The sequence below is a fragment of the Etheostoma spectabile genome, chromosome 7, assembly GCF_008692095.1.
Source record: "Etheostoma spectabile isolate EspeVRDwgs_2016 chromosome 7, UIUC_Espe_1.0, whole genome shotgun sequence".
Taxonomy (NCBI): Eukaryota; Metazoa; Chordata; class Actinopteri; order Perciformes; family Percidae; genus Etheostoma; species Etheostoma spectabile.
In genome coordinates, this window is record NC_045739.1 from 5164308 (window position 1) to 5192016 (window position 27709).

At 39.5% G+C, this 27709-nt stretch overlaps 1 protein-coding gene across 2 annotated transcripts; it reads right to left on the bottom strand.

Moving 5' to 3' along the window:
- Nucleotides 1-210: 210 nt before the first annotated feature.
- On the bottom strand, nucleotides 211-27593 carry nup210 (nucleoporin 210). 2 transcript variants are annotated; one of them, XM_032521098.1, is made up of 40 exons: nucleotides 26947-27593; nucleotides 26352-26491; nucleotides 24289-24420; nucleotides 21851-21947; nucleotides 21402-21552; nucleotides 20984-21116; nucleotides 20569-20727; nucleotides 20168-20236; nucleotides 19969-20075; nucleotides 19262-19402; nucleotides 18997-19134; nucleotides 18593-18748; nucleotides 17872-18070; nucleotides 17397-17542; nucleotides 16119-16337; nucleotides 15671-15844; nucleotides 15112-15304; nucleotides 14690-14796; nucleotides 14192-14296; nucleotides 13586-13687; nucleotides 13252-13380; nucleotides 12880-13007; nucleotides 12661-12796; nucleotides 12495-12557; nucleotides 11825-12004; nucleotides 11653-11733; nucleotides 11371-11502; nucleotides 10923-11081; nucleotides 10423-10514; nucleotides 10118-10292; nucleotides 9095-9270; nucleotides 7318-7538; nucleotides 6782-6918; nucleotides 5895-6009; nucleotides 5019-5165; nucleotides 4008-4258; nucleotides 3653-3857; nucleotides 2659-2778; nucleotides 2138-2215; nucleotides 211-1475 (listed from the first exon to the last, which is right to left on the bottom strand). In XM_032521098.1, exons 1-40 carry the CDS (start codon nucleotides 27105-27107, stop codon nucleotides 1372-1374), a joined length of 5658 nt encoding a protein of 1885 aa, XP_032376989.1. In that variant the 5' UTR covers nucleotides 27108-27593; the 3' UTR covers nucleotides 211-1371. The 2 variants fall into 2 exon arrangements, with proteins under 2 accessions (XP_032376989.1, XP_032376988.1); XM_032521097.1 differs by having other exon boundaries at nucleotides 2659-2781.
- Between the last annotated feature and the right edge of the window lie 116 nt (nucleotides 27594-27709).

Genomic DNA, 27709 nt, shown 5'->3' on the forward strand with positions numbered 1-27709 from the left:
TTAGGACACTTTACAGATAGTCGGTCTAGACCACACTCCAAATTAGTGACCCAACAATTCCTCTAATAAGAGCATGCATTTGGTATATTCATCAATAAATAGTCTGGGTGTGTGGGAGGATGCTTTTTATTAGTATGAATGCTATTTTGTGATATTTGAGGCAAGATAGATAAAAAAAAAGAAGGTATTTGGTAAATAATTACAAGATGCTGAACGTAAAAAGTACAAACTTTAATTATCAAAAGGCAAGAGCATGTTCACACAAGCAAAGAAACGTGTCTGCATTATATGCTGAAAGCTGTTCAGATATGATCATAAGGCATGAATGACAACAGCAGCACAGAAGCCATTTGATCGTCACATATACTCCTCTTACAACACTGAGTTCCACTAGCTAACATAAATACGATTCCTTGTCAACATTTTGTTCTTCAAATACAAAAATATCTTATTTAATTAAAACAAAGTCACACTGTTATGTCTCTGCAATGCGACAGTGCTACATTAATCTGCTCCCGGATATGTGGAGGGTAAAAACAAACTGGAACAGAAACATTACATATTCAGAAATGAGACCGGATCACATTTGATTCTTTCGGCGCTAAAGCAACACCGGGATTTAAAAAAAACAAAAAAAAAAAAAAAAAAACAGAATTCACAATCTTTAATGGTTTCACATTAATGAAATACACAGGAGCTGCATGCTGCCATGTTGAATAATGAGGAAGTTAAATGCACAGTACAGAAATAAAAACTTTTTTCTGGTTAGGATTATGCACATTTCAAATACCATTGAGGAGGACGTTTCAGTGGACGGCATTTTCACAACATCTATTAGCGACAACAAAACAAAGGACGTTTCCTGCTCATAAAAATAAAAATGTTCAAGTCAATGTTTGCTTTGCTTCATAAAAAAAATGAGGTTCCTCCTGAGATACTGAATTTCACATGTCAGATGTAATAAGTAGCACACAAATAAAAGGTGAACAAACACAAAAAGCAACCTTATTAAAGCACAAACTATTGAATTTCTTTTAAGCACTCTGCAAAAGATGTCAGTTAATAACAGTGGTTTTGAATATAGATATTTCCATGGCAAAAGACACACATAAATATAGATCTGTTTCCACACAAAAAAGCTAAAAGAAAATTAGCCCTGTTATCTCGCTGCAGCTCTTAACTGATCTGCTATTCTGAAAATGACGTTTCTTTTAGGAATCTGTACCACCGTATAATCAATACAACGGAGAGAAACCGTTTCTGCAGTCACATCCCACAGCATTCATACTGAGGAACAGAGGCACATTCACTATGCATTAATGGCCTGTGGTGTTCTACTTTTGAAGAACGGAGACCAGGCTGAGAGCTTCATCAGGACTTGTAGTCTGGAGAATAGAGCCGCGACCTGGGGCTGCTGTTTGCGTCCAACCTCGGTATCGTACGGTTAAAGGAATTTCCTACTGGAGAGTCTAAAGCTGAAAAAGCACAAGTTGGCACAAAACAAGAGTTAATAAAGTACCTGTAGCAGAATAGAACGGTCACTTTTATAAATACTATTATAAATAAATAAGTGAAGCCTATTAAGTGCTAGCAGTTAAGGTTGTTTAAATATGGCAGAATTTAAAAAAAGGAAATACCACTTGGTTTAAAACCAAAACAAATCAGCAGCCTTATTTGTATTGGTGACATGTATAGGTCTCTCCCAAAGAGACTGAGGCAGTCAGAGAGCAGGCTATAGATTTATATCGAAAACTGCCTGTGGCAGAGTCATTCACAATAAATTGGAGACTTGGGGACTGAAATGCTTACTTTTGCCTGGTTTTAAATCCAAATAAACTTTCATTAACAATGGGTGAGGTGCCATTTCGTCAAAAAATCTATTTTGACTGGCAGAAAATGTCCTGGATGCTGTCAGACACCTCTTCTATCTTCACTAATCAATTCTCAGATCATCTTTACAGCCTAGTGGCGTCACAGAATCTGGGGTTGAACAAACTTCTCTTTACTGCTTAAAGAACAAAGTGAGAGGATTTAATGTTTTTTATTGAATTGACATGTAATGGTACCTCCCTTTGAATGTATGCTTTAGTCTTAATTTGCTGCATAGCCACAGTGGGAAAGTGTCCCAGTGTCCTACCTGAAATGGGTGGTGGCGTCCTCTGGATGAAGGCAGGGTGATACGCTTGCTCCCTTGGGCTGAACACAGTGTGGAGGACTGCAGGTGATAAAAAACACATTTAAAACAAATCATCACAGTGTCTGAAGAGCTCAGTATCCATATTGGACACAACAGCACTTTTTGTTGTTGTTGAAGGAACTCATTATATTCCTTTTCTTACAAAAGACAAGGTGACCCAGCAGTGCCTTGCCATGTTGGAGGCTTTCATTTTTACATATACTGTTTATAGAAACAAAATTACAGCTTTGGTTTTGGCTGCTATTATTACAATAAGAGTGACAACAATAAAACATACACCTAGTTCCGTTAACCAAAGAATGACAACATGTGACTGTGAAAACAGTCCAGGTGCAACTGAACACTTACTTCATTATTACACAGAATAATCCAGGTATTCAAACACCGCATTAGAATTACAGTACCTCCAACTACATCTGTTTTACTACAGTAGCATTCCCTACAGTAACGAGGTGACCCACCAATGATGATGATGGCTGTACCGGCCAGCAGAGCGAACAGGGTGAAGAACATCATCTGGTAGGAGTTTATGAAGCTGTGCAGAGAGTGGCCCCCCTCGATGTTAACAACTGGAGATGCAGCTGCTGTGAGAGTGGTGGATGAGATAACAGGCTGTCAAAACCTCTTCAAAGTGCTGAGAACAAACGACACACTGACAAATATCTGCTACGCCACAGAGGGGGGTAATGATGCTCATAACAGTGGCAGTGAAATTCAACAACATGAAATTATGGTCTCTAAAAATCTGCTTCGTCTTTGTGTTTATGTCTTACAGATGACAAATATTATTTAACAAAATTGTGCTTTTTAAATAAACTAAATGCAGAAAAATAGCTACATTCTGGGTCAGTATGTCCACATGACTGATGATTACTTATCATATTTCATGCCTACTTTTAGGACTGGCACTTTTTCTTCTGAATTCAAACTACTGTAGAACATAGGCAAACTTATATTATTTGATCCGTAATCATCTATTCTAAGTTAACATTCTCAGTGTATAAGCACAACAGACCTGACTTGGAACCCAGCATGGGCATTGCTAAAATGCCCAGTTCATGCCCCACCACCATGTCTTTGCAAAATTAAAATGAGGAATTTGACTCAATAGATGGAACAATTGTGGATAAAGTCCAAGAAGGCTGTAGTGCTAACGTTGCAAGTGCCTTACAGTAAGATCAGCTTGTCCCTCAGTGAGACAGCGGAGGCACCAGGGATAAATGGAACAATGTTAATTCGACAAAGTATTTTGGGATTAGGCTACGTGGATTGCATTGAAATTACTTGGAAGTGAATAAGAGTTCAAATTTGTTCTAACTTGATTTATTTACTTTTTAATAAGGTGACAGCCCTACTACCTTTTCTGACACTTATAACATAAAGCATACTCTAAGCAGCGTGACCTTGTGGCTTGAGGTACAGTGTCTTGTCATTTGCACTAAAAGGATATCTGACCTAGCTTGGCAGCGTTGGGATCAGCCACGTGAATTAAAGTGACTGGGATGACAATACTCCGGCCGCAGGAGGTGCTGCTTATGGAAATGGAAGCAGAGGCCGCTGTCTGAGGGTCCACAGCGCTGATGGTGTACTTAGAGAAACTAGGGAAACCATGGTGAACCTCATTCTCTTGGACGGCAATGTTGGGAGAAGAAGACACCACCTGAATATGTGGAAAAGTGTATTTTACTTATATGCTTCATTCTTAAAAGGAAGTTTATTCCAATACGGATCTTACTATTTGTATAAAAAACAATGGCATATTTTATTAGAAGTTCTTCTAGTATTTCTACTAAACAGTGTTTTGCCTGACCTCCATGTTGGACAGGGCAGCAGTGGGGCCGTAGACGGTGAGTTCCGCTGATGGGTGCAGGTTTGAGAGAAGCAGCTCGGTCTGGTCAGAATAGAGGCCTGGCTCTATGGGCAGACTGGTGCTGACTTGTTCCCCGGAGAAGGCACTGCCCTCCAGGCCTGCCCTCACCAGCAGGTTGGTCATGGACATGCTGAGCACACGGGTCTGTTGGTCAGTCATCGGCTGCAAGGTTATGGAGCAAGTGTAGGAGCCTGGGGCGAGTATTCACAGAGGTAAAAGAAATGGTTCAAGGTGAATTATTGATATGTGCATTTGGGACAAGAAAAGACTATGGATCTCACACTTAGTGTCAATGCGGTCTCATATATACATGATCCCATTAGGACCTTAGTGGGATTCAGCTGAGTGGCCAATAGCCTTGCACATACATCTCCTCGAACATTTGCCAGAACACAAACCCAAACACAATTAGACAAGTGCTTTCAAGCAACAAGAAGCCTGCTCTTCTGAACATTTTTATAGTTCCTGCTAAACTCATTTCATGGACAATGTAAATAGATTATGCCCTTGTAAATAGTGTTTTCCCGCCAGTCGTGCGAACCATGTGCAAACGGTGTGCCTAGGTTAGGTTTAAAAGTAATTTTATTTTGAAAAGGCGTATAGTTTTCAAAAAAAGATTGCCCAAACAAAAAAAGTATGTGAATGTAAAAACCAAATTAATTTCAGTATGGGCAATTATAAGAGATAGTTTTCAACCAATGCCTTTATAAGAAGTACAATCCGTGTTAAAAATGTATAAGGAAGGAATGCCCAAACACCAAAATTCAAATATAGAATTGGATTCTGCTACGACACCAAATTAATCAACTAACATTTGTCATTTAAATCAAGGTTACATCAGTGCTGCAGGAGTAAATGAGGCCTGTATCTGAATATTATGAAAGTATTGTACACATAAGAGACTCACTGCTTCTTTGACCATGATTTCTGGTGAATTCTGACCATCCTTACCAATGCTGGAGTCAAAGCTTGTGTGTGTTTTGAAGACATCATTAGCAGAGAAGTCAATGGCATCACTGGTGAAGCTGAGATGGCAGCTGACAGAGGTTTCTGGCTGCAGCTGAGAAATAGCTTCAGCCTGGGCAGAGGAACAGGTTCCTGCATGGTAGAGCACACAGGCATAAGATACTAAAACTTTGAACTCCATACACACTTTGTTATTAAATCAAAACCATTATATCAATAGCATTTAGTGTTTCTGGGCAGTTACAAATAAGAACAAGGACTTCAAGCGCAGTTTGAGAGTCAGATAAAAATATTTATAGCAGTCTCATGGCTGTCTGTCAACCATGAAGCTACAGCCAGTCGGTGAAATTAGCTTAGCACAAAGACTGGAAACACAATGACTGGAAGCAGCTAGCGCGGCTCTGTCCAAAGGTAACTAAATCCTCCTAAAACACTTCTAATCTCACTAATTAACACTTCGATCTTGTTTGTTTAATCCATACAAAAAAGTGTTTTTTACGCTGTATGAGTGCATGCTGTTTGCACTCATATAGTAATCAACAGTCCAGCACATAAACCATCCTTAAAAAAGCAAATTGTTGATTTTAAAATTTAGTTTCTGTACAGATTACACAATCAAGATATAGTGAGCTTTAGAGGTGCAGGTAGGTGGATTTTTTTTACCTTTGGAGAGAGCCAGGCTAGTTGAGTTTTCTCTTTTTTCCTGTCTTTGTGCTAAGCTAACAGGCTGCTGGCTGTAGCTTCATATTTACCAAACAGACATTAGAATGGTATCAATCTTTTCATCTAAATGGCAAAAAAGCAATTTAAAATGTATTTTCCAAAACAAAATATTTCACTTAAACTGAGTCAGTTCAGTACCAATGAGGTTGGTTCCTTTCCCTCTGGTAGTGAGTAGGACCTTTGTTTCCTTGGCGATCCTGACAGGTGTAGCCTGCGCCATAGCAGCCGTCTTTGTAGTTGCTTCTACAACAACCTACAGAACCATACAGAGAAGGAAAACAGCCAATAACTCCTAAGAAGATTCAGGTGTGAGCTTGGGGGGAAAAATAAATAAAATCACATTATAATTTACATTTAGAACTAATTGTTCACATCAATCACATCAGACAGGGAAACAAAAGTAATTAAAACACAGCTGAGTGTTTAATATAACATTATTGCAACCTCTATAAACGTCTCCCCTCAAACTAAAGAAAAAAAACAAAAAACATCTTCATTTGGTTAATTTCGTTAGAAAGATCAAATACCTTGCATCAATTCGCATCAATTCTTTATCCAATAGGAAACATTCAAAAAATAGCAGGTATTCAGCTCACAAGCAGAGAGGAGCATGACTGGAAAGTGTGTTGACATTCACAGAGAAAGACAATTGATCCTTTCCACACTCCATTGTGTATGAGAATCTTAAAAGGTGGTAATGTCATGCATACACATTAGGCTGAAACTATGTGTTCCTAAAGGTGATGATGGATACACTTTACATCTGTTGTACTTTTAGTCTTGTTAGGATATGTATACTGTATGTTGCTGAAGGATTGATATAGTATGATGCACTGGTGGAGAAGATCAGAATCTCTGGAGAACAGAAATGTTGTGAGTAGAAATAAAGAAAGCAGAGGGGTGTGCGGTTTGCATAATTAGAACTGGTTTTCTTGTAGCTCATTTATCACAGTCATCACTAAAAGAAAAACAGTGTGTCAGTGAAGCATTGCGGTTAATATACTTACTACCTACAGATAACATACCTCTCTGTATGTTTTCAAGACACCAGGTATCTCGTAGTACACAGTAACTGTGCCAGAGTCTCTGGCTACTGCTGCACCACTTTTAGAGTCCACCTGAAGAACACCATTAGCTGAGGAGCTCCAAGTACCATGACCACCTGCAGAGAAGCCGAGATAATGTCCAGTGTTAAAAGAATATGTACACTTTAAAACAAAATGGCTTATGATATGAAAGGTACAGAGATTAGGATCTCCTCAAACAAAAGTAGTACGACAATTACAACAGACTTAAGATAAATAAGATTTTTATCCTTAAAAGGAAATTCAATAAAATGCAGTGCAAGACAGATGCTTCTAATTCCAAAATAAAAAAGGTTAACTGCATAAAGTTTGTGGAAGAACAATTAAGCAGAAAATACATGACTAGGCTCATAGGAGTGCCAAATCTCAACTATAAATTTTCCAAATGTATTTTCTTTGTTTCTTACTGTTCAAAACAATTATTTTCTGATCAGACAAAGTATGTCTGCTGCTTAAAGAACACGTCGCTGTCTCACCATCCGGGCTGGTTAACTGGGCAGTGAAGCAGACCACATCCCCCACCACCAGTCTGTGGGCTTCATGTGGATGGATGGCGTGCTCGACAGGTAGCGGAACATAGTCCGCCACGCCCACGTTTTCACTGTCCCACACCGCAAGAAGAGTAAAGCCGACATTGATGGTCCTCACTGTCAGAGTGTGGTTACCAGGCCCAATCCCGACTTGCACCAGGTCATCTCTGCAGGACAGAACAGAGGTACAGGTTGAATTATGGATTAAAGATTATTTATAACTAATCAACCTATACTTTAATACAATTCATTAACGGAAGTCAAATATGGGCCGTTATAAAGTTATTGTAGGCTCAGGAACAAAGCCCACACCTCATCCAATTGGTCGCTTGGTGGCTCACTGTAAAACCCTATGACCCGTCATTGATCCCCTTGTGCTCGACCCCTCTAATCCTTTCATCCAAGACCCTAATTCCTCCACGACCCTAATTCATCCCCACACTCCTTATCTGTTGCTCCAATGAACTATTTTGCAAACATAACTGGCATTGTCTTTATTACAAGCAAACTCAGTAATCTAGGTAAAGCTGGGTCAATAGTATTATGCAAAAAAAAAAAAAAAGCTGTTGAAAAACGTTTTGAAAACAATACTTTCTATTCCTTAGTTTATTTTTTTTTAATTTTTTTTATATAGTTTTACTTCCTATTATATTGATCCCCCCCCCCCCGAAAAAAATGTCTCTTTTTGCCTCAATCTCCAAAGCCTCAGTTCTGAACAAATGGGAACAAATTGCCAGCACCTCAGACAGCAGTAAAATCCAATTGGCTCTTTGGAGACTCAGTTGGATATAATCATAGATCAGCCCGTTTAGTCCCAAGACTACTGGCCCTTTACCACTCGGATTTTTATACTTTTCCCCCAAAATTGTCTGACAGCATGTGGAGAACAAGGGTATAGACTTAATTTATTGTGCAGACAGACAAGGGAGTCCCTCATCAGGAGGGAAGCAATGCTCCTCCCATTAATTTAGCTCACTCACTCAGGTGGAAACAACGCCATCTGAAATTGGTTTGAAGGAACAGCCCAGTAAATCAATGTTGTGAACTCCTACTGTAGCATAGCCTGCCATGACCTCAACTACTCAGGATGTATTCTGTAGTTAATGCCCACAGTCTGAACCAACGGCCAAAGGTATGGTGTATTACAGCACTGACTAGGTGTAGGAAATATTGTAAGTGGATAAATCTTGTATGGATCAACATCATAAAAACACACCATGTCAAGTACATTTAAAAGAAAATCAAAATCAAATTTAACATTTTAAGAATGTAGAGAACAATGATGGATAAATGCATTCCACATTGAACATTTTCTGTTGAGCTGGTAGAGGGTGAGGTTTTCTGTTGAGCTGGTAGAGGGTGAGGTTTTCTGTTGAGCTGGTAGAGGGTGAGTATTGTGAGTTGACATTACTTGTCTGGCAGAATTTGAAATACGGGGAGACATTAGGTCACACAAGGCTGTGTGAGGTTGAATGAACAGACAACTTAAAGAGGCCTTGGTACTCTCTCTCTCTATAAATATATATAGCCCATAAAATCAGGATAATAGCTTTTTTAACATTGGGACACTAAGCAAACTGCAAAACATGTCTTCCTCCCTCCCCTGCCTGTCTACTGTAGAAGTCATGTTTCACTCACTAAGTAACACTGTTTATGAACATAAAGTATGTATTATGTACATACATGACAGCACATAGAACCTGTAGATTGTGTGTTAACAGACCTGTTTGTGGAAAACGTAAGGTGGGAGTTGGAGCTGTGTAGGGCTTCTCCAGTGCTAGCATGAAAGTTGACAGTGAAGGTGAGCACTATGCCCAGAGGGAAGGCTTTCAGGCTCTCTCTGGTGTGCATGTAGAGAACTGGACTGGTACTGAAGCGCACGTAGGACACAGGTACCACCTGAGGAACAAAGGGAAGAACCAGTGTCGCACTTGGTAACTGCAGTGACTGCCATGGGCCAGTAGTGTTAACAAGTGCTAGAATGGATGGTCCGGAGGGACTGGCGAAGGCATGACCCACGCTACTCTGCTTCAGATTGGCATCCCTGATATTCTTAGCCTAACCCATCTCACGCCTCATGCCTAAACCCAACCAACTAATCAGTTTGGTTATGTCTTCGCCCGCCCCTCTGGACCATCAGTTCTAGCATCAACCATCCCCATACAACTCAGTCCACTGACAATTAGCCTGTAGCAGATGTATCAGTGGAGGCAGCTCATGGTTCTGAATGACAGATGACAATATTTTTTACAAAGATGGTGCATAAAAATCTATGACATCAAAACTTATTTTTTTATTTAATTATTTATTTATTACTTAATAGTTTTTTTCTTGATAGGGCTAACCATATAGGGGGAAACAGTGCTTTTGCATTAAAATTTATTTAAATAAATATTGTGCTATAGATGTGGGGGCAAAAAGCACAGACAATGAAAAATTAGTTTTTTTCTACATAAAGCCAAACTGGAAAAAAATCCTTGACATACAGTAGATGTGAAATGTCTCCTATTGTACATTGACAAGTTTGTTAAATCAGTATTCTACAAACATATACCCTTTTTTAGCTTATTATTTTCTAATAAACTGATGTATCATAATTTACTGTTTTAATACAGAATTTAAATTATATACTATAAATGTTTTAGCAGACTGAGGTACACAGCTTATACAACAACTACAAGCAGAAAGTCATTTAAATGGATTTCACTCTTAATATCCATTAGATATTGTCCACTTTAAAACTGACCTTCAAAGCAAGGATGAGAGTTTGATTGACACCAAAGGTCTCTTGGGAGGTGATCAGCAGAGAGGAGATGCCAGTAAGAGAGCCAGAGAAGAGGGAGCCCTTATCATCCACTTGAGCAATAACAACCTGGTCAGGGCAATCCAGCACTCGATAAGAGAGTGCACCTACACCATCCCTATTTGAGAAACACAATCATGTTTATCCAATCTGACATTTTGCAATGAAAGTTGGAGAAATCCACACATTTGCCTATACACATGCTTTTAGAATCGACAAAAACTACTGCACAGGCACTCATAACTCACCTGCTAGTTTGGAGTTTGAGGGCTGAGTTTGGAGCCATCAGTAACTCCCCAGCCTCTACTTCTGGTTTAAGCATATGCAGCTTGTCATAGACCTTGACCAAAGCAAAATGTTAAAAGTCAAATTATTAGAGGGATTTTATCATTCTTTGATGTTTCGGGACAAGTGATATGACATAGTTTAATGCTGTTTGAAACTGGATACATTCAGCTCTAACTAATCTCCAGTCTAATCCCTTCACAAAGTAAACAACTTCAGATATTCCAAAGTTCAGCAACTTAAGTGCTTTGCTGCCTTAAAAGGCAGCTTTCTCTTTTGTAAAGAAACAGCAGCAGGGACACAGGTCATAATTAGTAAATTAGTCCATACAAAAGAAGTTTTTATAAAATATCGGCATATAAAGCATTTATAATACTGGTGTTCAGGACACACAGACACAATGTTAACAGCAGTGATTTGTTTCCAAGTGCATCCCCATGGAGAGGTAGCCACAGTGCTGCACCTGGATCTGGATCTCATCCGTGAGCTCCTGCAGATTCCCCACTAGCTGCCCAGCCTTGGGGTCAGTAACTCTGAGCACCACCTTCAGCCCTGTCCGCCCTCTCGTTCTTCCAGTCACCCTCATGGCAAAATTGTGCTCTGACTGGATCTCCATGTTAGCCTAAAGGAAGACAGGCACCATCATGAGAATGGCAAAAATAGCCGCAGCAAATCAAATAAAAAAGGCAACAGTGCTGAGGAAGCAGGGACAAGGCAGATGCTGACAAGGAAGCAGAGACGAGGCAGATGCTGTTGTTGTTTTTTTTAAATCATAGTGTAATGCAGGGACAGCACATCCTACGTCAATCTGATAAACAGATCAAAGAGAGAACACAAGCTAAAATAGGAATGGTTGAGTGGCAAAAAATGTGATATCAAATGCAGCAGCAAAAAACCTGAGGGCAGTGTACCTCAGTGTGTCTTGGCTGAACATCGAGAATGTCTCGCTTGGTGGTGGACCAGGTGAAGGTGAGGCCAGGTACAGAATTGCCAAAGGAGAAGGGTGTTTGACTATTGGTCAGACCCATCACATATACAGGCATCTAGAAAAGGAGATGAATGAAGGTGATCAGTTAGTACATTACCCATAGAGAGCTGAATTAATTGTTTCAGTTAATTGCAGTGTTAAAGTAAGCGGTAATGCTTAGCTATGGGGTCATTTTTGCTGTAATTCTTTTCTAAAATAATCATACCTGTGCCTGTGTCTTCATTCTAGTGATAGGTGCTCTGATTCGAATGCCCGTCAATTGCACAACCTCAATTTCTACTTGATCCTGTGAACACAAGAGAATAAGCTTTTTATGGTAAAATCTAAGAGATATACTCGCCCACATCATCAATATGTACACATACAAATATATTTACCTGAGAAACAACAACCAGCTTCCCAGTCTCAGCATCAACAGCTTGGACCAGTCCAGTCACAGTGACATTACCAATGGTAATACCCCTGACATGGCCCATGCCATTAACAGAAGCTATTTCCTCCTTGGAAATAGAGAAAAGGATATTGGACTGGGGCTGAGGGCCCCCCTCAGATGTGATCTATAAATGACAGCAGGAATGAAAAAGGGATGGAGATTTTGAAAACGAGAAACAGGAAAAAGATTAGCATCACTCTTACATGAGTGATCTTGACATCACTTGACAGTGTAGTCAATAGCTTTCATCAATGCAAAATGTGATAATAATTTGCTAAAAGACATTATCCTTTGTGTATTAAAGTACTCAAGATTAGAAAAATGGATATCCAACACAAATATTACGTAACGCATGTGCATTACTAAGTTTAATGTTTAGCATTTAGGGGGCCTCTTGGATTGATGGTAAATGCTTTCTAATTCAAGCATGAGTTGAGGAAAAAGAAAGGCGAGCTGGATGTTTAGACCAAGAGCAATTAGGCTAACGTCATCTTCCAGAAGAGTCCTGGCAGAGGGCTCTTTTGGAAGATAAACTGAGGACCAGATGAACTCTTATGGCAAGACAAACTGAGACCAGCTGCTCTTAGACAAAACTTAAGCTAATATAGACATACCTGCATCATTGCTCCAATTAACAGAGTCATTTTCCTTGGGATGAGTTTGAACGGTGGAAATACCTACAAGAGAAAAAAATGAAAGTTAAAAAAAAGTTACATGTGCAACACATATGCAAGAGTCAAAATTTAAACCGGCATTTTAGAAATTCAAACAAAATGATACCTCAATTTGCTGAGGTGCAGATGAAATCTTTTTCCCATGTTTATCCACAACAACACCTGAGAGAGTGGTCTGACCAATAGAAGCACCTTTCACCACAAAAACAGCTGTATCGGTTTCTGTGGACTCCGCTAATCGTCTGCAAAAATAGATATTTAGAAATTTACATGAAGCCTGGCTGGTTCCTACATCCTCAATGACAAGTTTGGACAAATGACTTACTTAAGAGAGACGATTGCAGAAGCTGCTTTGAGTTTAAGATTCATGAATTGAAAATAGCTGGCTGGGAAGGGCCTCTTATTATCATCCAAGACTCTGACATAAGCTCTCACAGATTGGCCGATCTCCACCTGTAATACAGATTAATGACATCAATCAATTGGGAAATTGTCATTTTGGTTCACAGACGGGGCCAACCTAACAACGCTAATTCAAGACATGCTGACTTTCATGAAAATCAAGACGACGGCCTTTTTTTTGTGCTTTGACGTCATTGAGGCATTTCAGGAATGTGTGGTACTTATAATAGTGATCATCTAGTCAAGCTGTGTCTGGGCCTTCCAAAAAGAGGAATTATTGGGGTGGGAAACGCACCTTGTCGACCACTCTCACATAAACTTCCAGGATGTCAGAAATGTGTACAGTGGCCATGGCAGGGGCTGGAAATGCCAGACAAAGGTCATGAACCATCACCTTCACCTCCCCTGGGTAGACTGGAGAGACCTAGGCACACACAGCAAATCAATCAAGTGAGTGCCAGAGTTATCTGCATTCAATGGATCATTGTTGCAGTATACTTTAATCCACAACCCAGATTGGATTATGGATTAAAGTACACCAGTAGGGAACTCCTGGAAATCCACAGCATATTGTTCAATATCACACTTGTGTATTGCCCTGAACTAATCCCATCACAGTCCATTCTTACCTGAGCGGTTCCTTGGGCCTCCTGGAATACCACGTTCGCTATTCCTTTAACACTGGTGTTGACAAAAAAGTACCCTGATCCTTCTCGCAGTGCCAAATTTGCCTGCAAAACAAAATACAGTTACTGCCTTGTGACAGATCTGAAAATCACTTTAAAGCTAAAATGATAACATGTTGTGGGGCAATTCAGAAGATCGTCTCAGTTTACTGTAATTCTTTTTCTGGCACTCAGCTGGCATGAGACATCAAAGGGGACCCCTGACCACACTCACTCTTTGAAATCCTCTTACACAGGTCAATAGCTTTTATTTAACCCCCACACCTGCCTAAAACTGCTCCTATATCACACAGGATTAGGAGAGGGAGGCCCACTGAGGGATATATGATTCCAGTGTGCCTAGAGCAGTCATTATTAACATTTGAATTCATTCAGTTGTTACCAGTGTGATGAAGTTCATTTCCATGTTTTGTTCTGCTTGATTAAAAGAGTAAATTATATCCTTTATGATGAAATATCGAACGCAATTTTGCTTTTAGCAAAACAAACCAAGTCTGTTGGTGTTTACCCTTGCAGGGGTAATGCAAAATTTAGAAATCATTCCCTTACCCGAACATCAGGGTGGTTGTATATGGTAACTGTGTCAGGAGAAACTTTCACATCTTCGACCAATAGAAGCTCCAGGGTGGCTGAGACAGGGGTCATAGGGTCATACTGTCCAGAAGTAGAAGACGGGTTAGAAAACACTTAGTGGTGTAGTTACAAATGTAAATATTATACCAGCATACAATATTTTGGTAATGCCAGGAAGTAAGTTGAAGTTGCGACAGACCAAAAGAAAAATAGCTTCATTATCACATGCAGGTGCAAGTTTATTGGAACACAGCATCAATGAAAAGAGTATAGCCCTGCACACTGACTCCAACTAACAAAAAACATTTCCATCACAGTTAATCTTTATTTAGGCAAAAAAACCTCACCTGACACTGATCTGACTGTGAGCAAAATGTTAGCAGATCCACAAGACAACATTATACGGTTATTTTGAATAACGTTTAGCTGCTTCTGCTTTTTAGAGGAAGTGAAACATTTGGTTAAGTCACTTACTGGACTGGGAACTTTGGCTGCAGTGAGATGTAAAACCTGGTAACCCAGAGCTGTCACTGTGATGGCAGCAATGCCTGTTTGATGATGGACAAGAACTGTCTGCCGTCCTACCATAGATAACAACAACAACAACAGAAACAAAACAGTAATTTTACAACAATCCAAACTATTTGTCATCACTAATCTATAGAAACAGACAGCTAAAACACAACAAAAAAATGTATTCCCAGCAGTGGGTGAATGGATAATTCCCTGTCTGCCGTCACTGTCTTAGAATTAAATCGTGCCAGAGCTTTCTCTCCTGCCTTTCCCTCATTATTTTCCAAAATGTCTAAACAAAAGAGATAAGCCGACAACCCACTCTCTTTAAAATACAACAAAACAAACAAACTAGAAAGGTTTAAGGCAAAACAATGCTATACCGTGAAGTTTCATCTGTTTGTTGCCATCCTGGAACAGCTGTAGCTCCATGGGCATAGTGGGTTCAATACTGGCCAGCGACACCATGGTAGATTCCCACAATATGCTCAGAGAGCTGAAGTTGTCAAATTTCCTTCCTTGTTGATCAAAAGCAGCCAAATCCAAAATGGGATTGCGGTAATTTGAAACAGGTACCTGCAGAGATGATCAATTCAATTTCCAAACATTACGCTTCTGTTATGGAACATTTATAATCCTTATCATCATTGAGCCAAAGAAATTTTCTAATAATTTTACAGAAGCAACAATGTGTTACTATTTTTGTGTTAAAGTCCTTTTGTGACAGACAGACAGACAGACAGACAGACAGCTGTCGCTTTCTTCAAATGACGTGTCACCAAAACAAAATTTCTTCATTCTTCAGTGATTTCAGCGTGAACAGCCATGGACAAATTGAAGTAATCAATGCAAAACAAATACCAGTGATAAAATGGTAAATGTAGGCAACTAAACACAGCAAGGTGAAGCGCGTTGACCCTCTAAAAAGGGCCACATACATACCACTTGTTTGTTCTGCTGCAGAAGCGGGCAGGTCAGGTCCAGCTGTGGGCTGGTATACACTGGGACCAGGGTGAGGCGAGACGGAGGGGCACATACAAACTTGACCACTGCCGGCTCCACAGCAGGATAAGGATTGGTCACACTGGCCTTGTTACCCACCATCACCTCCAGCACCTGAAGAATAACACAATGACAACTGAAGCTGATGACAAAATACTAAAGTCCTACTTCTTCAACTATTTGGAGCCAGCACAGTTATTCAGCAAGGACACTCCCGTATACAGAGGAGTTATATGAATAACTATCAATAGATTATAAAGCTTAGATTTTAAGATTTTGTATTTATTCTCAAAGATTATGAAATCTAACCGTAAAATTCTTTGGTTGGCGGCATGAATGGAAATTAGAAACATATAAGTACAAACAGGAAAACTTCAGGAGTTCCCACCTGCTCTCCCAGGGCCCTGCAGGTTGCTCTGACCCAGTGCTGGTTATAGTTGTGAGATGAGGGACTGGTCAGCGTAAGGCGAACACTGGCCTCATCCTCAGCGCTCAAGTTGCAGAAGAACTTTGAGGGCTCTAAAACCCAAGGTCGTGGCCCGCCCTCAAACAACATGTCTTTTGATGAGCCCAGAGTCACCACGGCCACAGATACAGGGTCAATCGCCTGCCAGACAAAAGTATTTTATTATGAAATGTTACAGCAGCACACTTTCAGAAAGAAATGCTTTTACAAATGTCAACAGATTTGGGGGACCAAAATCTAGTAAACGCAGAAAGTAGGTGTGCAAAATGTCATGGAGGGAGATTTTGAAAAAAATCAAAGAGAAAGAAATTTCAATATTTGAAATGAAAGCAGGTATTTAGGTATATCAGCTTGGGCATTAGTGTTAAGAGAAACTAAGAGGGCAAAATGTGAAGCTTAAATTATTTTTCAGCAAAGAAAGAAAATTGGGTCATCCATTAGCTGCCAGGGCAAAACAAGTGAAGAAACGTCACAAAAATGTCTGCAATATTTTGAAGAATACTCTTTAACTTCATGATAAAAAATACATGACCTCAAAAGTGGTGCATCAAGCTTACTGTTACGGTTATGATAACTTAAATGTAATATGTCAGAAAACCACAGCTGTTTGTGGATCAGGAATGACAAGATTCTTCTTGACAGGAGATTTGGTCACTCATCATAACACATGTCATACTATTAAATTAAAGAACTCTAACAGTTGAAGTCATTTTCATTCCTGTGCAGTACTAGAGCCCAAGCTTAGAAAACAAATCAGTGTATTAGATTTAAAATGCATAATGAAAATGCACAGAGGAAAGAGGAGAACAATACGACACTTTCTGATCATCGCATTTCTAAGTTGATTGTAAGGAGAGAGTATGTGTATGAATGTGTATGAATGTTCATGTGTGTGCATGAGTGTATTTGTTTAGTTTGAAGACAAAAGCTAATTGGTGTTATGAGGTGAGTTAAAAGAATAATAGCAATCACAACAAAGACTTCAGGTAAAATTAAAGTTGATCGCACCATGCAAATGCCTAGTCAGCTATAAAAAGAAAATGTGCTATTGTGTTAATACTATTACTTTTAACTTAAAAAAACTTCACACAATGGAAATAATTCTGGAGGCCATGAGAAACATACATTAAAAGGGCAAAAGGATATGTCTCAAAGTTAATGACGAGCAAGGCTGAGGCAGGACAAAACCTTTGGACTCACTCTGAGAGGAAGATAGGCAGCGATGGTGATCTTGGCACTGAGGTGAACGTTGCCGTGGGTGTAGCTCACAGTAAGTATGGTGTACCCAGTGGCCAGGGCCCTGGCTCTCACCCCACTGCAGTGCTCCTGGCCTGGAACCAGCCTCCCTGGATCAGGACCAGGAGGGTAGGAGGAAGCCAAAGAGTAAGATAGAATGCAATATCACAATGTACAAATAACCACAATTCTTCACCCAGGTGCTCATTTATCTTCCTACCTTAAACCACACAGGAGTACAGAGAGGTTTTATTGTTTGTGCCAGCCCAATCTTCTGATTAATAATACAAGATTTCAAAATGAAAAAGTGTTAATCTTGCTAAGAGAGGAATTTTGAAACGAGATAAATGAACGAGTTGCAATTTGAAAGCCATCAAAAATTCACAATGCTTTAGAAAGAGTAACCACAATATGACACGGTCAGATCACCCAGACTTACCGTCTAGTAGTTGGAAGACGCCATGGTTCTCCTGCTCAACCTGTAGGTCAAAGTGGGAGCAGTCACTCAGCATGACCCGCTGTTTCTCCGCCTCCTCCAGGAGGCCAAAAATTCTGAGGGGCAGATCAAGAACCAGGCCCACCCTGGCCTCTACTGGGCAAGGAGCAAAGTCCATGGCCACAGGCTCAACAACATACACCTTAGGAAAAACAGGATCAAAGAAGTATAAAAGAGTGTTAGATTGAGGGCTTGGAATGATAGTAAAAAGGGGAGACTGAAGCTAATGAATTAGGTTAGACAATTTCACAATTTCATGTTTAATAATGATGATGCACTTCAGAAATAATGTACTCTCTGTTGTGTAATTACTTCAATGACTTCCTCAAGCACATAAAATACTTCCATTTGATATGATAAATTAAAACATTTAGCAACTTTGGGAACAAAAATGATGAACACTTTTCAAGTGTTCACACCTCCCCCGGTGCTCTTTGGTGGCGCGGCACAAAACCTTATTAGAAAACACTAAAAAATGTAGTTCAAATTTTAAGCATCAATCAAAGTGAAACTAAAACCTGAAAATAAGACGATCATTATACAACTATAAAACCGATAAATCAGTTATCAAAGTAGTTAGGATTAACATTTCAGCCATAACTGCACAAATTGCTGTTTAACAAGTGTGTTGTTTACCATGTGACAGTTTTCCAGGTTGACTTACCTTCATCTGGCCAAAGTGTAGAGGGTTGCGTAGATCATGAGCATAAATTACACTGACGCCAATGTCACTGACTGTTGTCATCACTCCTTTCACAGTCACTGTGGCCACAGCTGTGTTGGAGGAAGACCAACTGAAATTCCCGCTCCCTCCGGTCGCCTGTCAAAAGCACCAGACAAAAGGAGTTATAACACGCACCATAATGACACCTCTCAGTGGTAAAATGACAAAAGAAACATTAATTTTGGAGTTCATAACAAAGTAGGACTAGGAATTATAGCTAAAAAACATATATAAAATGTGTCATATGCTTGACACTTCTGTCCAACAACAGATATAAGAAATAAGTATAATAAAGATAAAAGCCATTGAGCACCAAGTATTTCATTCTGAAACGGAATTATTACCTTTATAGTGTACTGATAAGCTCCAACCTTGGGCTGCCATGGAAATGTCAGAATACTTGGACTAAGAACTATAGGGTTATAGATTTCTACATCCTGTTCATTGTGGACTGGGTTGGCGAGTGCATGGACCCTTCCATTCTGAAACAGAACAGAGGCCACAGGAAATGATCAACTGAAGTGGAAGAAAGGGGCAGAAGGTGAATGCAGTGATGATGCTCCAGCTGAAATGCAGACTGAAAAGGGTCAAAGTTGCAATTAAACTCACTTCATCCACAACAGCTTTCAGGGTAGCATCAATGAGAGTTAGGCCTTCCTTGAGTGCTTTGACACGATGATATGATCCATTCAGAGAAGACTCCAGGAGTTCAAAGTAATCCAGGGGGAAACCAGTGCCAATACGGACATTCTGCAAAATCAAAATCAACCACACAGATTTTGAAACTACTGTAGGCTTGTTTTTAACTTTTACAGACTTAGAGGTTATTTTTTAATGTGTGTCAAGACAATACATCAATAGGTGACAGTTTTATCATCCCTGATTTAAAATATTGGCAAAAGAAACTCAAAGGCTAGCAAAAGAAGGCTCAAAGTGCACTAAATCTCTATCTAATGTCTCTCAGATGAGTTTAAGGCCGCATCTGATTAAAAGATGTCCAAACTCGAAATATTTTTTTTGTTTTCCTTCAAACAGGTACTAGGAAAGTCATATTCAAAGTATTGGAACACAGGTCCATTATCTGAGTAATGCCACTAATAAGAATAAGCAAGAAAAACTATTTAGCTTGTAAAACTACTACTACTCATTTACTAATAATGAAATGTGAAATATTGGACTTTATCAACAGCATAAAACAATACAGGAGTGTGTCCAGAATTTATTTTATTTTAGGAGAATACCGACGTTTACACTACTGTCATCGTCTCTAGCAACTGCAACAATTAAATGTAGTAATTTTAGTGAAGCATACTTACATCAGAGAGGTAAATTTTGTTGCTGGATTTATCGAAGACTTCGATTAGGATATCGTATACTCTGCCTGTTTCGAGAACCCAGCTGTCTCCTGGATGAATTTTAAAACCTAAACAAATTACAGAGAAAACAGAGGTTAGCTACATATTTAAAAACAATTTGACTATTGACTTATGTTTTTAATGGTAACAAGAAACAGACCTAGGTAGCCTGGTTCAACCACATACAGGGTGCTGTTGGGTAGGCGAGATACTCCTTGCATTCGAAGGCCTAAGTAGATGCTACTAAGGAAAGTAAACCCAGGCATTAACAATGACAGCTCTAAACTTGATCTTTGCCAAATGCCCACTACTACTCCTAGTAGTACTACTACTCCACGAGCCTGGTCCTACCAGACTCTCACACATTTAATTTGTAATGAACTCTACTCCACTGCTCCCAGATAAAAACCAAGATTTGTTGTAAAAACACCTTCATTGCTGTAGTTAACCCACACTTATTACACACTATATTAACGACTGAAGATGTCAAGGCAAAGTACATGAAATTATGCCATTATAATAACTGCTACTGAGTGCAAATACAACTTGTCAGAAGGATACTCTTATGATCCAGCACCACGTTGATGTATCCAAGTTGAGTTGCTGTAACTCTGGAAGTGCTTTGATCCAGACTGGCCACAGCAACATTTGGGTTTCCATTAGTGCCAATCACACTGTTCTGAAGGTGCAGTTGATACTGATCACAAGGCATAGAGAGTTCTGGACAAACACAACACAAACAAGCTTAACAGGTGGTTATTTCTGTGCCGTGCAAAACTGAACAAACAGCAGCTCTATTCATCTGGTCACAGTAAGGGACATAATTGACTCAATCACAATGTGATTCATATTTTAGGAATTAAACTGATGCTTGAACATTATGAGGTGTGAGTTTGCTAAATAAAGCTACAGAAACAGTAGAGTAGCTATAGTAACAGAAAAAAGATTTTTACTCCTCAGTGAACATGAGTCAGACCTGTGATCGAGCCCTGTCTTATCTTCAGGACTTTGTATTGGATGGAAGTTCCCGCCATCAAGTAGACGTCATGTGCAGGACTCAGCAAGATGTTCTCTAAAATCAGCAGTCTTACCTCTGCAGCACCCACATCCTGTATAACAGATACCATGGTTACAAAACAACACAGCTTCCCGCCTTAACAAACCAGAACAAACTTAAATGTCACTACTGCTGTGGCATCATTACTAACGTGCAAGCTTTTGCTATTTTTAGTTGGAATCTCAAGAGAAAAACACAGAGGGCACAACCTAACTAGAACATATCCGTCTTCTTCTTCTTCTAAGACCGTTGATTGTAACAATACAGTGGACTATTTCAACTTTGTGCTGGTGTCAACAGCCAAGAATTCTGTCTTGTGTACATCTTAAGAGCTTACCTTATACAACGACTCTTGTATTTTGGCCTTTAATTTAGCATGTCCTGTTTTCAGTCCTGACACCAAAATAATATCGCCCTGTTTCCCAACTCGTTCCATTTCAGATATGTATCCAGGGGGTGTGTAGGTGGATTCTGAGAATTTTAGTACCCTTAAGAAGAGAAAAGAGCCCGAGTAAAAAATACATCTAACTCTCAACTCAGCATGGCCCATTGCATCTAACCTCAAACATTATTCAATTTTAGAGTAAGAAGAACTAAAAAGTAAAAAAAGAGGCCTTACACTACTTTAGTAAAACAACAGGATCCCTGTATTACATCTTTTATAGTTAGGTTAGCATATCAAAGTAGGTTGGTAATTTTGCCTACCTTTGGTTTGCAATCAGATTTTCTAAAAAGTAAAAACTGCTCAGTGACGTTTGAGTGCAGTATTAACAAAGGGAAGCCTACCGTAATGAATTGTAAGAGTCAGAGAATCCATTCACATCTACGTCTTTCACTAAGGTCCAGTCAAAAACAAGACCTGCAAGGGTGCTGAAGGTGTTTCCTGCAAACATAAAAAAGGACAAGAGTCAGACCTGCTATTTCTTTTAGTCATAAACTGCAGGAGGAGCAGAGGATATTTGCATAGACCATTCAACTTGTGTTATAGGGCTGAGGTTATTATACTTGAACGTATAAATAAATTAGAGATGTTCCGAGTATCGGTATTTGCCTCTGATTAGAGGTGGGTAGTAACGAGTTACATTTACTCCGTTACATTTACTTGAAAAAAATTGTACTTCTAGGAATAGTTTTAAATCCCTATACTTTTACTTTTACTTGAGTAGATTAGTGAAGAATAAACTGTACTCCGATACATTAGGCTACAATGAGCTCGTTACTTTTCTTTTTACCTGTTTGGTATTCTACGCGTCATTGTTTTTACCCCAGCGTACGTCTCATTTTAATGTTTTATTTTGACAGAGAGAGAGAGTCTTCCGCTGAAGGCTCTACCACGTGACTGTGTTCCACCAATCAAACGTCGTTGTGCAGTCACGTGACTACACTCGATCTCAGCGCCGGGGGAGGTTAGCTTTATGGTCATAGCAAATCAAAGATGTCAGATGTGTTTTTTTAACTGCCTGCTGGCTCTAACCAGTTTTTTGAGTGTCTGAAACTTTCTTGCTGCGTTTTATAAAAAAATAAAAGGCAGTTGCGGTATAAATGAATAATATTACAAATTAAGATACACACACAAACACATTCCAACCCCCCGCCCCCCTTTGTTTCTGTTTCTCCCTCTCTCTCTCTTGCTGTATCTCTTACTCACTCATAGACACACACACTCACACATACCTGTGAAAATAAAAAAGAACCCCCCCCCCAAAAAATGATTAAGAGTTAAAAATAGAAAGTTATATTATTGAGTATGAAAACTCTTGTTCAATACAATTTACTTAATTACAACCACATTGTTGTATTTATTGTTGCAAAACTTGTTATATACTGTAGGCCTATATAGTCCGTTTGTTACCATGACAACACCAATTCAATTCCATTTTATTTATAGTATCAATTCATAACAAGAGTTATCTCAAGACACTATACAGATAGACCACTCTCCAGAATTTACAAGGACCCAACAGTTCTAGTAGTCTCCTCCAGAGCAAGCAACAGTGCGACAGTGGCGAGGAAAAACTTCCTTTTATGAAGACCACTGGTCTGAAGCTCAATGCTGATGCTGTCACGGAAAAAGTTTTCTAATCAGCAATAAATATAACAATTTCTGATCAACCCATATGTATATATTGCATGCTTAAAATAACATACCGGTTATAGCCCCGCCCATTTCAAGACAACCCGACCCACTTCCGGGTTGACTCTGACCACTTCCAGGTTAGGCCCCGCCCAGTCCGAGTACGGATACGGATACAAATAATTCATGTGGTAAACAGATACAGATAATGCTGTACTCGCTCATCCCTACTACCCACCTCTGCCTCTGATACAGCCTAAAACGCTGGTATCGTATTTGAAGTACTGGATTACCACGTAATAAAGAAACAGAAAGAAAATCTACATTAAAGTAGTTTATTTCTGTTCTTTTTCGGTTATAACTAACTGTCAAACTGGATTAAGAAGAAAGTTCTGTGCCGTTCATTGTTTGTGTAAGTTCATGTTTAACAAAGAGTTTAACCTGAGCCATACCAACCACAACGATAGAAATCATATCACATCCATGCAGGGATAGTAACATACAGTTGTTGCAACATAAACTATATGACACGCACATCGGATCAATACTCGATATCAACCGAGACGCAAGTTCAGGTATCAGAGTCGGTATCGGGAAGAAAAAAGACCATCTGGCATCAGACCATCTCTAAAATATATGCTGAGCACAATTGCCTGAAAGCTCAAGGCACTCAGATTAGCTAAAACAAAACCAATAGGCATTTCATTACTGGACACTAGCGGCCCATTTACAATCTACTCTGTCTGAGGAATCTAAAATTCCCTTTTAGGCCCAAGCAAACCAAAACAAAACACCAGGCCTTGGAGACATTATCAGAAAGAATCAGGCTGTAGCTACAGCTCATTAAACTAAGTATGTCTGCCTTGAATGGAACCAGTCAAACAGAACACAGGCACCTCACAGTAGTAGCCAGAGGGGATAAAAAATGGCAAGCCAGAGCCAGCTCAGTCATTACTCTTAGAAGTCTTTAGAGCAGCAAATAAGCAATAGAGCATGGACTCGTTACAAAAGAACTATTCATATTGTGAGTAATATTATACATATTGATGTTAATTACTCTTAATAATCTTAAGGTGATATTTATTTATCATTAACACCAGCAGCCTATAACGTGAAACACATTATTCTGTAATGAGTCAGTATATGTTACCTTCAGAGTCCAGTGCTTGAATTTTGAGTGCCAGTGGTGAGTCCTCAAGGTGTAGCTCTCTGGTGGTCGACACTATCTGGATCTCGCTGACGATGTCGACAATGGCGTCACAACGCAGTACCTGTCCTGTAACTGCAAAGGAATGAGGGGACAAAACATCATATACACAGTACTGAACATTACTATAATAAATCACTTTCACCAAACCAGGGAAAGCTCAGAAATAAATGGCTTGGTGTTTTGAAGAAACAGTCATTTCAAAATGCAAAACAGTAATTCTTATTTAGGCCCAAAGCATATAGATTGATCTCCTAACTAAAACACATACTTTATCATGTGTATAGAAGTAGCAATGGAGACTGATAAAACATCCTCTGCTTGGGGCACAATGCTCCAGTTTTAAATCAAGTCAAATGTTGTGGCTTTTCTGGTCTGCTTTTTGGCTGTTGCATGAGCAATAGGTGATATGGGATTATGTTGTGGTTAACCGGAAACAAGTAGAGCGAGATAGGCCACACTTAAAGCCAGCGATTGTGGTCTGAACAGATTACTTTATTTATTTATGAAGTGTCTAACTTTTCCTGAATCCAAAGCAAATGTTCACATCTGCCAGTCATCCATTACTGGCCAACAGTGCCACAGGCAACAGATGACATACAGCATTACACAACAGAAAAAAAGGAAGAATGTACAAAGTATTGTGCAACAGAAGGACCCTTACACTCTGAAGGGAATAGAGCACTGTAACATATCACACCTTATACTATTATCCTATCCTAATGTTATAGTCTACAAACTGCACTAACGCCTTGTTCCGTTATGTACTGTCTTTTAGAAATCCCTAATTGTTTTCTTAGTTACACTTCAAGTTAGTATGTAAAACCAGAAAAATGATAAATAAATGAGAACACAAAACAGACTCAGCTTATTTGATGCTGCTGAGCAGGCTTCCTCATTCTGTAACGGCAGAATAATATGAAGGGTTTGTATTATACGGTTTATTTATTCTGATCCTGAATTATTCATGTTCTAGAACATTACAAATGTGACCATAAAACAGTTCAGTGAATGTTCTAATGCTCTGCTTTTGCACCATCTAGATCATTGTGCAAAATGTGCTTTTTTCAGAGAGCAAATCAACTGAGCGCTGCGCACAGGCTGATTTGAAACCAATCACCGGCATCTTATACCTATCAAAAACCCCTGGGCCGCCTGAAAATATTCCATTCCAGCTAATCTATGTGACATGTATGTGAGCCAGGGTGCTCTAAGTGACTAACAAATTCATGGAGATTTCACATCTTTCACAACCTTATAAAGTTTATATATAAACAGCCTCTCAAAGTAACCACCATATGGACAGCATCTGCTCCTGAACGGGGCCCTTTTAATTGCAGTTCATTCTCAGCCAAAGAAGAACACAAAAACCAGAATGTGACAATAATTTCCTGGGACATGATTATTTCAGTATGTAACGTCTCTCAGTTTCCAACTGTTGACATTTTTTTAATCTATAATATTCCAGCTGAAAGTATTTTTCCACTTAGGAATGTTGCATTTGAATGTCTGTGCACATTTCTGCACATCTCTGTGCAAGAATGTGATCAGTCAGCGAAGCACACTTCAATATGGTAGGGCATTTGCCAAAACCACAGAGATTATCATGATCTTCTACACAAATATACAGAAAATGTACAACTAAGGTGCCCGAATAGCTCAGTTGTTAGAACGGACTACTGGATGACTAAACTTTCCCTTGGGATGACTAAAGTCTGTCTATCTTTCTAGTGGGGGTCCACATATGGAGGTTTACGCCTCAACGCAGCGGGCCCAGATTCAACTCCAACCTGTGGCCCTTTGCTGCATGCCATTCCCCCACTCTCTCCCCTTTCATATTTCTTCAGCTGTCCTGTCAATAAAGGCCTAAACAAGCCCAAAAAAATAATCTTAAAAAAAAATAACTAGAAAATGCACAAATTAATTTCCTAACTCACACATATGAACATTTTATGAATAAGCTTGTGTTCCTTTATTGTTGATTAATATAGTTCTACTGTATTTACCAACATCTTCAGCCAGAATGATGCTGGTCAGTCTGGAGGGCTGGGTGGAGAGAGCCTGGAGAACAGCTCTCCGGGAGCAGCCACCGCCACTCTCCTCATTCACAGCCTGGATGCTTGCTACCTCTGGTCTGGTGGAAGACCTGGAAGAACAAGTCATGTAGCTACATAAGTGGAGTAGCCATATAGGTCTTCCTTTGTCACAACACAACATTGTATGTTGACCATGATAGAAAGATTTGAGGTGGAATAACATTTTCATACTTGGGGTAGAGTTGCAGCTTTACTGTAAACTTGAATTGAGTAGAAGGTGAACACAAGAAAAGCCCTCCAATCTAAAGCTCAATGTGCAGTTGTTATTGACTGTGTCAGAGAGATGTGCATCCATGGTTAATCTTCTGTGTCTTCTACATATTTTTAAATAAAAAAATAAAAAAAAAATATGTAACGTTAGCTGTTTTAGGGCCCACACACATTGCCATAACAGACTACAGTATACTTGGCCATGTGGCCTCCAATGCCCCATGTAATAAGACACCTCTTCACAGAGCATATGCCCTTCAGTTCAATGAGGCACACTTCACTTTATCTTACTCACCATCTGTAGCAACCTTCAGTAGTTTCCAATGTGAAGTTAATTCGTGTACTTCTAGCAAGCGGTAGCAACACTTTGGGAATATTTAGTTTCGAGGAACCGTCAACTTGAATAACGAATATAAATAATACCAATGCCAACACTGATAATTTTAACGAAGTCATTTCCGTTCCATGAGAGTGCGGACGTTTATTGTCAGCGAACCTAACGGTCGAATTAATGAACGCTAAGGTTCTGTACTAGCTAAACTTCCTCCGTCCCATTAAGTTAGCAAGCTAAGGTTATGTGTGCAGTAGTTATGAAGTCGCTGCTCTGAGAAGGACGTTAAGGTGAATTAACATCGCTACTGATTCAAGCTATTTCAAACAAGCTGTCTTCCTGCTCCGTTTGTGTCACTTTCGTTAACGTTAGTTAACAGACAGTGTGCACATGGTAACACAACAGTTGATGTCCCATAACGGTCCTCTATTTCAAGTCCTTCGCTTTGTTTATCCTCGGAGTTGCTTCAAAGCTCACAGCGTCTATTAATTTGAAACCCCCTGTTTTAGCTATTTTAGTGTTAACATTTAGCCAACAATAGCTTAAAAAATACGTAGCTAGCTATGTTTCATACAAATACCCGCCATTAGCAATATGCCGGGAGTGGGTAAACGTCATAGACCACGGTAGGAATGACGCTCTTCCTTAAAGGTACAGTTTGACTTAGGTTGAATTTTACTATGAATTGAATTGACTACAAACATGTCAATTCTATCTAAAGATTATA

Excerpts from the sequence above, each read along its gene's own strand:
- nup210 (XM_032521097.1), bottom strand. The coding sequence starts at position 27,107 with ATGACTTCGTTAAAATTATCAGTGTTGGCATTGGTATTATTTATATTC. Across the intron at positions 17,543-17,871 it reads CGTCTTCCAACTACTAGACG|GGAGGCTGGTTCCAGGCCAG; the intron begins GTAAGTCTGGGT and ends GTCCTGATCCAG. Across the intron at positions 15,845-16,118 it reads GCAGGGCCCTGGGAGAGCAG|GTGCTGGAGGTGATGGTGGG; the intron begins GTGGGAACTCCT and ends GTTATTCTTCAG.